At 42.5% G+C, this 13,664-nt stretch overlaps 1 protein-coding gene across 1 annotated transcript in view; it reads right to left on the bottom strand.

Moving 5' to 3' along the window:
* cfap36 (cilia and flagella associated protein 36) overlaps positions 1–13,664 on the bottom strand; it is a 62,421-nt gene that overhangs the window by 37,257 nt on the left and 11,500 nt on the right. Inside the window, exons 3-5 of the mRNA XM_057342177.1 lie at positions 10,151–10,249; positions 7,130–7,244; positions 6,592–6,679 (exon numbers count right to left, since the gene is read on the bottom strand). Of these exons, the coding sequence (XP_057198160.1) occupies positions 6,592–6,679; positions 7,130–7,244; positions 10,151–10,249 (302 nt within the window). The remainder of the gene's footprint in view (positions 1–6,591; positions 6,680–7,129; positions 7,245–10,150; positions 10,250–13,664) is intronic.

The following is a 13,664-nucleotide window of genomic DNA, read 5'->3' as shown; positions in this document are numbered from 1 at the left end:
CAAATATAGTGCTTTTACTTGAAGAACTTAAACAACTATGTGTTTTGCTTAACCAATCTAGAAAATTGCCTTCAATACTATAGAATTGCCAGTAAGATATATAAAAACTAGGGCTGTCAATCGATTAAAATATTTAATCGCGATTAATCGCATGATTGTATTGAGTTAACTCGTGATTAATCGCAACTTAATCGCACATTTTTATCCGTTATAAATGTACCTTAAATGAATACTTTTCAAGTTTTTAATACTCTAATTAACATGGGCATGGACAAATATTGATGCTTTATGCAAATGTATATTGTTTATTATTAGTGAAACCATACTCAACATAGAGCATGAAGACTAGACATGTTTCAAAGGTCATAGATGTTTTTCAAAGAACTTGTACATGTCTATTAAACACATGAAAAAAAACTGGAAAAACACATGTTCCCATTACTTCTTTCTTTGCACTGAGCTATTTTCTTACACAAGCATGTTTACATTTTCGCAACTGTGATAGCTCGGTGGAGGCGTGTGCAATGCAAGGCATATGCTCGAACGGAAGCTGCCTGGCCGCGGCAATCATGTTGCGTGCACTATCGGTGGTCAGTGGGCTAATTTTGAATTCAATATTCCACTGTCTGGCTACCTGCAGAAAGTGCTCAGCGCAAACGTCAGCATAGTGCCTCTCGTCTGTCTTCATGACGGTCAAAGCGTCGACCGTAGTTTCCAGTGTGTTCAAAATAATGAGCCGTGACCCCCAGGTAGCTATGGTTACTGAGGGAAGTCCAGTAATCTCTGTGAGCGCAACCGTGTTTGTCTGTCTTATCGCCTCCTCGACTTTCGCTTTCTCCTCTTCGTAAGAGTCGTGAATCTTGCTTGTAACAGTGGCTCTCGAAGGTAGTTCATATGTGTAATCGTTAGATGCGATGCGAATAATTTCAAGTAGACCCTCGTCCTCCACTACATTAACTGGCCTACATGCTGTAGCCACCCATTTAGCTATCGATGTGGTGAGTCTGTTGCTTGTGAGTTGTCCATCCGTCTCTGCTGAAAACAATCTAGTGTGGTCTGCCGCGAGGAGGAGAGCTCTCTGAGTCAGTTGTATGCTTCGCTCAAGTGATATTTTAAACTCGACGTGCTGCGGTGATAGCTTAATTCACATCGACAATAAATGCAGACATTAGGCCCAATCCCAATTCTACCCCTTACCCCTACACTTTCCCCTACCCCTCCGTTTGGCGCGTTCACGTGAAGGGGTAGTGGTGTCTCAATTCTCTTTTGGTTGGAGGGCTAGGGGTAAGGGGAAGGGCCAGATAGCCCTTCAAACGAAGATTTTTCGGGACCTCACTTCAAACGAAGGGCTAAGAGAAATTTCCAACATGGCCGCTCACTCGAGCAAGCAGACCCATAAATGTAAGTAATTTTGCCATTAATAAGGATTTTTATGACAATTTTTCCTTTTATGTATGTTACATTCAATCTTGTGTTAGTATTTACGGTGATGTTCTTTTAACGTTTGCAAAAAAATCGCTAAAGTTTGCTAGCGGACAGCACTGATTGCACGATACTAGAAAATATATTTTTATGTCATATACCCGGTGCATCGGCACATGTCCTCTGACGTGACGAGCTAGCAACGACGTATATGATGACGTATAACAGTGTAGTAGTGGTGTCCCATTTCTTAGCGGAAAATTTGTAGCCCTTCCCCTTGCCACTTTGTTTCAAGAGGCAAGGGGAAGGGGCGAGGGGTAGGCGAAGGGGTAGAAAATAGAATTGGGATTGGGCCTAGTCTGTCGACGAACCTCAGGACATCGTTTTAATATGAATTTACGTCAAGAAGGACCTATTTATTTCTCCCATTTCTGTTTGCATGGCTGCATCGTTTACTTTTCAACTACGGCAGGCAAAAGGCCAAAGAGAAATATGCGCGCTGCGTTAATTGTCAGGGTTCTGGTAGACGGAGAGCACACCACGGAGGTAGATAAGAAAAAGGAGTTTATTTCAAAAACAGGAATATCCAAAAACAGGTAAGTATTTCAAAAACGGGAATATCCAAAAACAGGTAAGTATTTCAAAAACAGGAATATCCAAAAACAGGTAAGTATTTCAAAAACAGGAATATCCAAAAACAGGTAAGTATTTCAAAAACAGGAATATCCAAAAACAGGTAAGTATTTCAAAAACAGGTAAGTATACTTATCGGCGTAAAGAATTGCAGTGAAGACAACAAGACTGAACAGGGAAGAACAAACAGGTGCAAACTTAAATAGAATCCTGATGATGTGATGCAGGTGTGGACTAATCAAAAATGGTGGATGTGCGGTGCATGCTGGGAAACTGAGTTCAGAACACCGGGGAGAGGGAACGGGTGAAGCGAGCTGGCGGTGAAGACATGGGGGGCGTGGCCGGTGGTGCTGAAACCGTTACAGTTAATCGCACGTTAATAAAATTAGTGCCGTTAAAAGGAATTTAAGTTAACGTGCTATTAACGCGTTAATTTTGACAGGCCTAATAAAAACTGAATAAATACATAAATAAAAATGGTGATATGCAATGCATGGATTGAACAGATTTTTTTATAAGGGACAGCATCATTAATCAACAGTACAATAATGTAAATGTTGGTTTGCTTTTAACCATATTTTTAATTTACGTTTGAATGTTAAGTAGTTTGAGCATGGTCTTATTTCAATTAGCAAAGTGTTCCAGTAATGAATCGCTCTAACTGAAAAAAACGATTGACCAAACTTAGTGCGTCTCCTTTGTATAACACAATCATTGAGAAATTGGTATCAATTTGGTATCAATTTACTGAAAATATACTACTTGTACACAATGCACATTTCTTAAGATTAAGCCTAAATGTGTTTTAATGTCACTTTTGATAAGGATTGTATGATTTTTTAATAATATCAGTCTTTTAATGAGAGATATTTCAAGTGTATCTGAAGTACACTTGCAATAGTTTCACATTAGCACAATCAAATATCCTTCAGTATATCTTTAATTGGACCTCAGCACTGCTTCTGCACAATTAAAGTGCATTAAGTACAAAATTTGTTATTCCAGTTTAACAGACTTTAAGTATACCAATTTAGTATATTTTTTATTAAGCACATATATATATATATATATATATATATATACAGTATATATATGTAAATGCATGGATTTGCAGTATGCTTAGCATGAAATTAATGTATTTCAGATGACACATTAGTAGACATCGGACATGTGGTCATTGTGGCCTCCACTGAGGCAGGCATCCCTTATTTTTCTGTTTAGAAGGTGCAAAATATATACAAATTCAGCACAACAAATTTTTCAGTTGATTCATTTTTGGTTGAGCACCCTTTTTCAAGTTGACGTGCGTGACATCTGTTTAGGTGGCAACCCTACATACTGATTAAGGCAGCTCAGGCGTGGCATGAATTGATTTACACAGCAATTATAACTGCACAAATTAGGTTAGGGGATTCAACTGTTTTAATGTAGAAATATTAACTGATTGAAAAAATGTAATAATAGTCAACTTTTTAAATATGAAACTAAAACCACCAGTAGGTGGTGGCAAGTCACTGCATTAATGTCAGGTTTTGTGGGGAAGAACCCAATTGCAGGCAGGCGGTGGTGAAGGGGTTAACACAAAGACTTTATTACAAAACAAACACCCTCGATGGGGGAAAACTAAACTAAGAATATATACAAAACAAAACACTTTCCGCGTGGGGGCAAAACATAAGGACAGGGAAAAAATTAACTAACTATAAACAGTGACACAACGTCTTACAAACTCAGAAGGGTAACAAGGTAATTCACAAAAACATACCATTTACAAGGCAAGGCAGGAGGAACACGAGCACACACGGAGACTACACAAAACGATTCAGCACAGGACAGCAAACACAAGGGCATTAAATAGGGAGACTAACAAAGGAGGATAACAATTGGCAGGTGTGGGTAATGAGACACAGGAGGAAAGCTATACGAGGAACGAGAAGGGCGGGGCCAAAGACGAGACTCTGGCATGCCAATATCTAAACAATGCCATGTCTTTCTCACACTTAACACGTGGGTCTGTCATGATTCTGCCACCAGACTAAAAAACCATGACTAGGAAGGCAGAACCATCACAATTAATGAGTCTAATTCCACATTCAGCCCATTCCTTCAACATGTGACGACCCTGGCAATTATATTGGCACAGCGGGATGAAGACTCTGATTGGTTTTCTGTCTTAATTGATAGCAGATACTTATATAAGAGCTTGGTGTGTTAATTGTAGAGGCACGCTCATTGAGGCACGGTCTTCTCTTGAGAGTGGCTGTTGCACAGTATATAACTTTCTCTTTTTGTTTAATTTGCATTTCTTATATCATGTACTTTAAGTTATCTTATATTTATTATTTCTTTAATATCCCTAGACTTTTGTTCATCCTGATTATTTTTGCTGTTGTATAAATTTAGTTTAATAAAATAATTTCTATTGATAAGACTAATCCCTCTTTTATGTTGCAAATTTGAACGAGCTGTTCGAAACAAACATGATACGTTATTTAATTTCGCCAACACAATGGGTAGCCTAACTAAATCATTCAAACAGATGAAGTTTTTGAGAAACAAAACATTGCTTAGAGACGCAGTGGTTCTGCTATTTATACTCTTTTTTTTCTTTGAAAGAGAAAAAACTGATTTTTACATGGTAAATTATTAATTGAACTGTTAAGATTGCATAATGTAGTGGAAAAAGAACAGCAATGATTGTACTCTGTAAAGAAATGATGCACGAACATGACATGCAAAGGAGACTCTAGACGTGTCTCTGTCATGTCATAAATTTAAAATAATTTGAATACTTAAACTGACAAGACTTAAATCAGGCCTAGCAGACTAAAAGCATGAGAATGTGTTCGCATTTAATGCTGATTTCTAGATAACAAGCGGTAAAGTGACTGAAAAGCACAGTCTCTCTCAACATCTTGAGCTGAAATATTGAAATGGGTTATTTGGCATGGGGCACTGCGGCCTGTGACATCCGTCGGTCCCTTGCCTGTTTTCCTGGTTTTTGCCCCAGAATGTCCTTTTGCCACGCTCCCTCATCAGTGACTGTCACCAGTCCCTCATTGTCTTTCACACCTGCACCCCATCATCCGGACACTATGGCTGTGTCTCGTTTCGGAAGGCTGAGTCCTCCGGAGGTCTCATTTGAAGCCTGCTACGTCATCGAGGCTGTCTTGTTTCTTAAAAACAGGTAGGACACTCTGTAGGCACCCTTCTAATGCGACCTACTTTCAAGAGAATTCGGAGGACACATGAGGTGTATCCTTAGTTGTTAGAGATAACCCACAATTCTTTGCGTCAGCCAACGTCTGTTAAATAAACGTGTGTTGAATAAACGGCAGCAGCTGCACATTCAATCAAATATGTGGTGTTTAAATGGGAAGTTTACAATTTGTGTCACGTTTTTTAAATCTTAGCAGGCATATGTAGTAAATAGGTTTAAAAGTGATTTAAAACAGTAAGGCACATTTTTTTACATTTGTTTAACTCTTTTGGCATTGTTTAGGGTAGAAAGTAACCAACGTTTTACCTTTTAAAATCATGTAGAAATCATTTAAATTAATTTGACAGGTGTGCGAGTGCAACGTGTTGTTTCCTGTTTCCTTTTCTGCCAGTATGTCTTACGAAGAAAGGCTTGTTTAATTCTAAGTTGAGAATCCTCCGTATACCGCATTCTTTAGAGAATGAGACCTCTGGAGGACACAAGGACGCAGCCTTACGAAACGAGACACACCTTATATGTACTCTCATTTGCCCATTGTGTGTTGTCTGGTATTAATGTAACTGTGTTGGATTTTTGCCTGTTCCGTGGATGTAATTTGCCTGTTGGAGTATTCTGTTTTCGTTTCCATGGATGTTTCCCTGTTTTTTGGATTTCCGTTTTTTTGTGGATTTTTGACCCTTGTTTGTTTCACCTTTTTATATTAAATCTCCACTTTACACCCCAGTTCCCTTGTGACATTGTCTATCGTCTTCACGACGTTACAGGGCCAGGGTGGGCCAAGCTTCTGATTCTGAGGAGCCGAGCCTAGGGGAGAGCAAACGAAACTTTGCACATGCAAAATGTCTCGTAATATATTAACTCCCCCTTTTTTAAGTTGACCTTACGATCTCGAGTCCTTGTCTACGGAATGAGATGCGGTGAGCAGTTAATGGAGAAGTTGTGCTGTTGTCATGTTCACACACGAGACACATTTATTTATTTTATTTCATTGTTTTAATCACCTTGTATTTCCAAAACTGTCACTTAAAGGAATGAAATGAAAGGAATACAACCAGCCTGAACTACAACCCCCCCCCCAAAAACACTTTCTCATCAGATCTACACGAATCTCGTGGGTGACCTCGAGTTTTCCCCGAAAGCTAAGGAGTTTGCATCTATGATTATACACTGTGCAAAGCATTTTCTCGTAGTTCCTTGTAAAAATGTTTAACATTGCACTGCAGTGGTTGAGCCAGAGTCCGTGTCACCGGTCACGTTGCCCTGCATCTGGTCTCAGTAAACTAGTAGATCTGATGTCATAAAAAGGTTAAAATTACCTAAGAACCTCCTGAAGAATGTTCATTTCCTGCTTCTCCAGTTCACTCATGACATCCACACCATCTGTCAGACACTCGGGCAGACCACCTTCAACATACAATAATCACTGTAAGCCATGAGCGATTCTATACTTAGTAGACAAATAAAACTACTTTGTGTTTTTTTGTATAGGCCAATATTTCACCATTTTTACAGTGTTAAAATGCTTTTTGTTTTCAAGGTTACTGCATTTTTCATCCTTTTCAAAGTAATTCTGAAACAACAATGAAAACTAGCCAAACGTTTAATGCTTTTCAAAGAGGTACTCAAGTTAATTATGCACGTTTGCTGTGTAAAACACTGTACTAACAACATTTTCTAATGACTGAAACATACATGCCGTAGCACTGTGAACATGTGAATTATACGGCTATATGGATTATATATCAGCACATTAAAATATCCAATGCTAGTATGATATAAAACACACATAAACATGGGCATGCACGCACACACACAGATACAGACTTATAACTATGAATGTTATGAAAGGGGTACCGTTTCTTTCTTTAATGACGTGTAAAGCCTGCAGCTGTAATTCCATGTTCTTCTGAACCATCAGAGAGCGAAACATCTGAAAATCATCTGTAGCAAGAACCGGCTGTAAAACAGCCTGTAAAACAATAGCTGACAGTCTAAGAACCAATAAAGAATTAAAAGGATAGGTCACATTAGAATGAAAAGTCTGTCATGAATTACTTACCCTCAAGTCGTTCCACAGCCGTAAATGTTTGTTTAACTTCAGAACACAAATTAAGATAGTTCTGAAGAGGTCTGGGGACTTTCTTATACCCTAGTAGACAGCAATGCAATGTACAGTGAGGGAAATAATTATTTGATCCCCTGCTGATTTTGTAAGTGCTTACAAAGAAATGAAGGGTCTATAATTTTTATGGTAGGTTTATTTTAACTGATAGAAACCGAATATCAACCAAAAAGTCAAGGGAAAAATGTATATAAAGGTTATAAATTGATTTGCATTTCAGTCAGTGAAATAAGTATTTGATCCCCTACCGACCAGCAAGAATTCTGGCTCCACAGATTGGTTATCTGCCTATATGGACCACAGATTAGTCCTGTCACTTTAAGAAAGTACTCCTAAGTCAGCTTGTTATGTATATAAAAGATGCCTGCCAACAGAATCTGTATCTTCCATTTCAGCCTCTCCACCACCATGGTCCAGACCAAATAGGTTTTAAAGGATGTCAGGGACAAGATTGTAGACCTGCACAAACCTTGAATAGGCTACAGACAGAAGCTTGGTGAGCAGGAGACAACTGTTGGTGCGATTATTTAGAAATAGAAGAAATACAAAATAACTATCAATTGCCCTTGGTCTGGAGCTCCCTGCAAGATTTCCCCAATGGGGTAAAGATGATCACACTATGCCACAATAGATTGAATTCCTGAAGCACCCACAACGTCCTCCTGCCCAAGAAGGCCCGCCTGGCTTGTCTGAAGTTTGACAGTGAACATAAAAATGATTCAGAAAAAGCTTCGGAGAAAGTGCTGTGAGACCAAAATTGACTCCTGTGTTTGGAGGGAGAGAAATGCTGACTATGACCCCAGGAACACCATCCCTACAGACAAGCACAGTCTTGGAAACATTCTGCTTTAGGGCTTTTTATCTCTGCTACAGGTATACAGGATGACTTCACAGCATTGAGGGGCTGAGGGACGAGCCAGTGAATCTTGGACGAGAACCTCCTCCCCTTAACTAGATCACTGAAGATGGGTCGTGGATGTTCCTTTAACATGACAAAGACCAAAAACATATTGCCAAGACAACCAAAGAGTGGCTTAAGGAGAAGCACATTGAATGTCCTAGCCAGTCTCTAGACCCTAGTCCTATAGAACATCTGTGAAGGAGGCGAAAACTCCAATTTACTGAGCGACTGCCAAGAAACCTTAAAGATTGACAGAGGAGTGGACTAAATGTATCCTGACACATGTGCGAACCTGGTGACCAACTATCAGAAATGTTTTACCTCTGTGCTTGCCAACAAGGGTTTCTCCACCAAGTACAAAGTTATGTTTTGCTCGGGGATCAAATACTTATTTCACTGACTGTTATAACATTTTTTCACCTGATTTTTTTATATTCTGTATCTATCAGTTAAAATAAACCCACCATAAAAATTATAGACCCTTCATTTCTTTGTAAGCAGGCAAATTTACAAAATCAGCAGGGGATCAAATACTTATTTCCCTCACTGTACACTCTAATCGCAAAAACATCCTTAATATATTCCATGTGACTCCAGTGGGTTAACCTTAAATTTATGAAGCAACGAGAATACTATAGCGTGCAATAAAACAAAATTAATGCTTTTATTGATCCATACCCAGCCAGCACAGGTACATCTGTAAGACATCTGCTAAAGATCTGGAAAACATCTAATGTGTGAAAACATCTGCTAAACATCTTAGAAAGAGCAGATTTACATCCATTCTAAATAATTCACATCTTAAAGACGCCTCCTAGATGTCTATATGACATCTGACAGCAGACGTCTCAGAGATGAGATTGCAGATGAGCAAACAGATGTCTTGCAGATGTAAATGTAGACATCAAATAGACGTCTGCCAGATGTTTGTGTGCTATAAGGGTATCAGCTTACAATGCGGGTCCACCTACATGGTGCAGATGCAGGAACCAGCACTAACGAAGCATGACAACTTCATTTGTGTTCCGAAGATAAGCAAAGGTCTGTGGAACGGCTCAAGAACGAGTAATTAATAACACAATTTCCCTCTGTCTGTCTCCATGTAAAAAGAGAGAATAACCAACATGAGGAAAATCTATACATTATCCCACTTATCTTCACAGTTACAGAATATTACACAGCATCCTGAGAGCCGTGCATTGAAACGTAATAAAAATCAACTATAATGTTGGACAAGCTCAGGATCACAGGATGAAGGACTGGCTTTAACACACCGCTCAGATTTCTCTCTGGCCTCAGACCTGCAGATTGTACATCTGTGAGCACCAGAGGTATGTCAATCGTCTCACTAACCCAGTTTGCTAATGCGCTTTTAACTCGCATGCTAACTTTAGCAGCATTTATTTACATAGGATTTACATCAGCAGATGCTATTGCTGAGGTGAAGCGTCTCTTGATATATGCAATATCATTCTTAGACACAAATCTGTTCTGTGATCAGTCTGTGATTTGAAACACACACATGGATTTGCTTTTACTGTGAGATGGAATCATGCCAGCAGTGCTTGAGCCACCAAATCTGTTTCATTAACAACTAAAGATCTAAATCCATAGTAAAGCTGGCAGAAGCACATGAGGTTAAGATCAAGAAACGAACAGATGAGTTACTTTGGCTGTGTTCACTTTGACAGGACTTTGACTGAACGTGTTGCAGTAGGTTATTAGCACATCATGAGCACAGGACTGAAGAATAACTGTGTTCCCAATAACTGAATGAAATGGATAACGGATTCCATATGACTATTCTCAGATGTCTTGAAGCGGCTGTTTGGGGAATAAAACATGATGTTACCTGTAAAGTTTTCTTAGCTGTAAGAGCGGATGAAGCTTCTAGAAACTGCTCCTCGGTAATCCCCACCTCCTGCATGTAGTTCTCCAGTAACCTCTCCACCTCAATATCACAACACACAGGGTTACTGAACAGTGTCAGTGTTTCCCACACACTACTTAACATACTAGTGTTTGCATGCCACTTCAGAATCGTTTCTCGCTTCTACTCTCTGAACATTCTGTATTGTAATACAGCCCTGTTGAAAAAAACAGCATATGCTGGGTTAGGTATGTTTTGATACTGGTTTAAGCTGGTCACATGTTGGTTTAAACTGGTCATGTGCTGGTCCTTAGCTGGTCATGTGCTGGTTTAAGCTGGTGAGGAACCAGCACATGACCAGTGTAAACCTGCATGTGACCAGCTTAAACCAGCACAAACCAGCAAACCAGCATCAAAATATACCTAACCCAGCATATGCTGATTTTTTCAACAGGGAGCTTCTTGGCCAATTAAGCCATTCTCATTTCTTTTTTGTTTATGTTGACAGTTCTGATTTATAACCACAACACCGTTAAACAGAATCAACATACACTCTAAAGAGTGGTGATTTTGGATATATTCTCTGACACAGCGCAGTCTCTGTCTGGGCAACAACGTGCATATTTACAAATGTGTACATGTCTATATTTGCAAACAGTCAGTAACAGTGACAGGTTTTTGGACACACTGTTTAGTACTCATTCATTCACGATTCAATGTCCCGCTTCACCATGCGCTCGCGGGGTAGTATTGGCAACATTTAAACCACTGAATGAAAGTTAAGGTTTATCCAGAAAGTCACTAGGTTTGATGCGATGCACAGAACAAAAGTCGCTAAATATAGTTACAAATCGCGCCCCTGCATGTGCTGACTGCGTATGGAAGATGCCTTGCCTAAACAACGCCATAAAAACACGTAGAGATTTTGTTTTATGAGAAGTGTAAAATATTTTTGGTTTGTTTTGAAACTAAGGAAAGACAAAGTAATGAATGGGAAACACTGAGTGTGTTTGTTCACTTCAGTTGGATTTATTAAAAGTTGAAGTTCTGCAGCCAGTTGCATGAAAGTGACAATACTGTTACAATTACTTTACTCCTTCCCTGAGAGCATTATTGATCATTTTCACAAAACTTTCAAATTTGAGGTTCCCTTTCTGTCGGTCTCTCGACGTTGTGTCGAGCCGACAGATGGAGTTCGCTCTTGAGAACCTATCAACTTCTGACTAGTTTAGAAAAGGCCAATGAAATTGGCGAATGAAATTTGCATGCCGGACTCCGCCCCCGGATATCCGGGTATAAAAGGGAGACGGCGTGCTGCATTCATTCACCTTTTGTTCTTCGGAGCCTTCACACTGATCGACTTCAAGACTTCAACTCTACGCCGAATTACTGCTGGAACCTTATGACGTGATGCAGCGGACTGTACCTTCCTGCAGCGACTTCCCCTGGGCGTCTCGGCAGTGCCAGAAGTGTTCGAGTTTTTTTCTCTAAAAGAGCAAACTTCTCCAGCGTGGCATGTCCCGCTGTTCTCGTGGGTGCAACACACTCATCGAGGAGGGGGACAGACACGAGGTCTGCTTCTAGTACGCTGGGGCAGCCCTTGTGGATACATCCTGCCCGCACTGCAGGCGGTTGACGATTCAGACATTGATCACGGGTGGCTGTGTTCCCACGGGACTCAGCCACCACCTCGTCTGCTCCCCGTTCCGTGACGGCAGGACTACGGCCCTGCCATCCGCTACGGCAAGCAGCGAGGGTGATATGAGGATCACTGTGAGCGTTAATCCGCCAGCCACTGGCTCACGGACCATTCGCACCTCGTCTTGCTCGTCTGACCGTTCCCCAGGACCACGTATTCGGAAATGGTGTGTGATAATGATGAGATGTCCCTTGAAGCATCGGGGGGTGAAGTACTGCCATCCGACTCCAGCGATTCATCGGAGATCCCTCCCTCGGGGGGTCGAGCCCAGGAAGAAGCGGACGTCAAAATGTCAGCCATGCTTTCCCGCGCCGCAGTGATCTTTGGGTTGCAGTGACTGCACTGCCTCTCCCAGCGCTCACGGTTGGTTACATGGTGCCTCGGGCTTGAGCGCAGCATCAAGCCGCGGCCGCCCCCAGTGCCGTGTTTTCCGGAAGTGCATGAGGAACTTAGTAAGACCTGGAATGCCCCCTCTCCGACACGTTCACGTCTAACAAGTTCTGTCACCCTCTCTTCCCTCGAGGGTGAGGCAGCTAGAGGATACGTCGATGTCCCCCAGATGGAGTGTGCCACCGTGGTGCACTTGTGCCCGCAGGCGGTGGCCACTTGGGGGGCTCAACCTAGACTCCCGTCCAAAGCATGTAGGGTCTCGGCATCTCTCGTGTCGAGAACTTACATTGCTGCGGGCCAAGCTGCCTCCTCTCTCCACGCTATGGCTCCTGCCAGGCCAAGGCGTTGAGAGAGCTCCACGAGGGTAAGACCGACCCAGCACTTATGCAGGAACACCGCGCCGCCACCGACCTCGCTCTATGGGCGACCAAGGTGACCGCGCGGGCCCTGGGTCGGGCGATGTCCACACTTGTGGTCCATGAGAGACACCTCTGGCCGAAACTTGCACAGATGAGTAACGCCGAGAAGGTCTGCTTTCTTGACACACCCATCTCGCAAGGGGGGGGGCTGTTTGGTGATTCTGTCGACCCGCAGTTCTCGACAGTAAAGAAGCAGACAGAGGATATCAAGCATATCCTCCCGCGCCGCGACTCGGCCGTCGAGTCCCAAGCACCGTCTGCTTCCCAGCAGCCCTGGTCCTCTTCGACGCCCTCCGGCTCTGGCGCCCCCCACTCAGGAGGCCCCCCGTAAGAGACATCGAAGAGGAGACCATCGCCCCGTCAGCAGCCGCGGCAAAAGCAGCAGCCCTCATGGGAAGATCGAAAATATCATCGGGCCAGACCCCAACCATTCACGCTGGGTGGTCGATCCGGGACGGTTCCTGCCCCATCCCAACGGCCCACTCTATTAAGAGTCCACTCTCTCTGGGTGTGTATCACAGCCACTCTCACCCTCTACACGACGGTGTTCGGCAACTCGACGTTGTGTCACGGCGAGACCCAATGTCGAGGATAATCAGTAGCCCTCAGCACTCTCAATCGACAGTGCGTTGTGCTACATCATCGCCAGGCAGGTAAGCAGCAGAGCCAATCTCCTCCCCGGGGGCATCCCCACGGCAAGGGATCCACACTGCTCACCATCGAACCACCCCCTGGGAGGTCGATGAAGCAGATCATACCCCTAGCCCCTGTCTCGGTCTCTGGGAGCCTGACTAGAGCCCCTAAACTGTCACGGAGCTACAGGATACGATCCGTCTCGGCTATGCGATACAACTTACCAGACGCCCGCTCAAGTTCGGGACATCCTCTTACCTCAGTCAGAAGCAAGGATGCTCCCGTGCTTCGGGCCAGGGTCACCACCCCTCTGGCAAGCGATCGTGCTCGTCCCTCTGGCAAAGATGTTCAACGG

This window comes from Triplophysa rosa, linkage group LG9, assembly GCF_024868665.1.
Source record: "Triplophysa rosa linkage group LG9, Trosa_1v2, whole genome shotgun sequence".
In the NCBI taxonomy this organism is placed as follows: domain Eukaryota; kingdom Metazoa; phylum Chordata; class Actinopteri; order Cypriniformes; family Nemacheilidae; genus Triplophysa; species Triplophysa rosa.
Note: the sequence above shows the minus strand (reverse complement) of the source record. Positions and strands in the feature narration are given on the sequence as shown.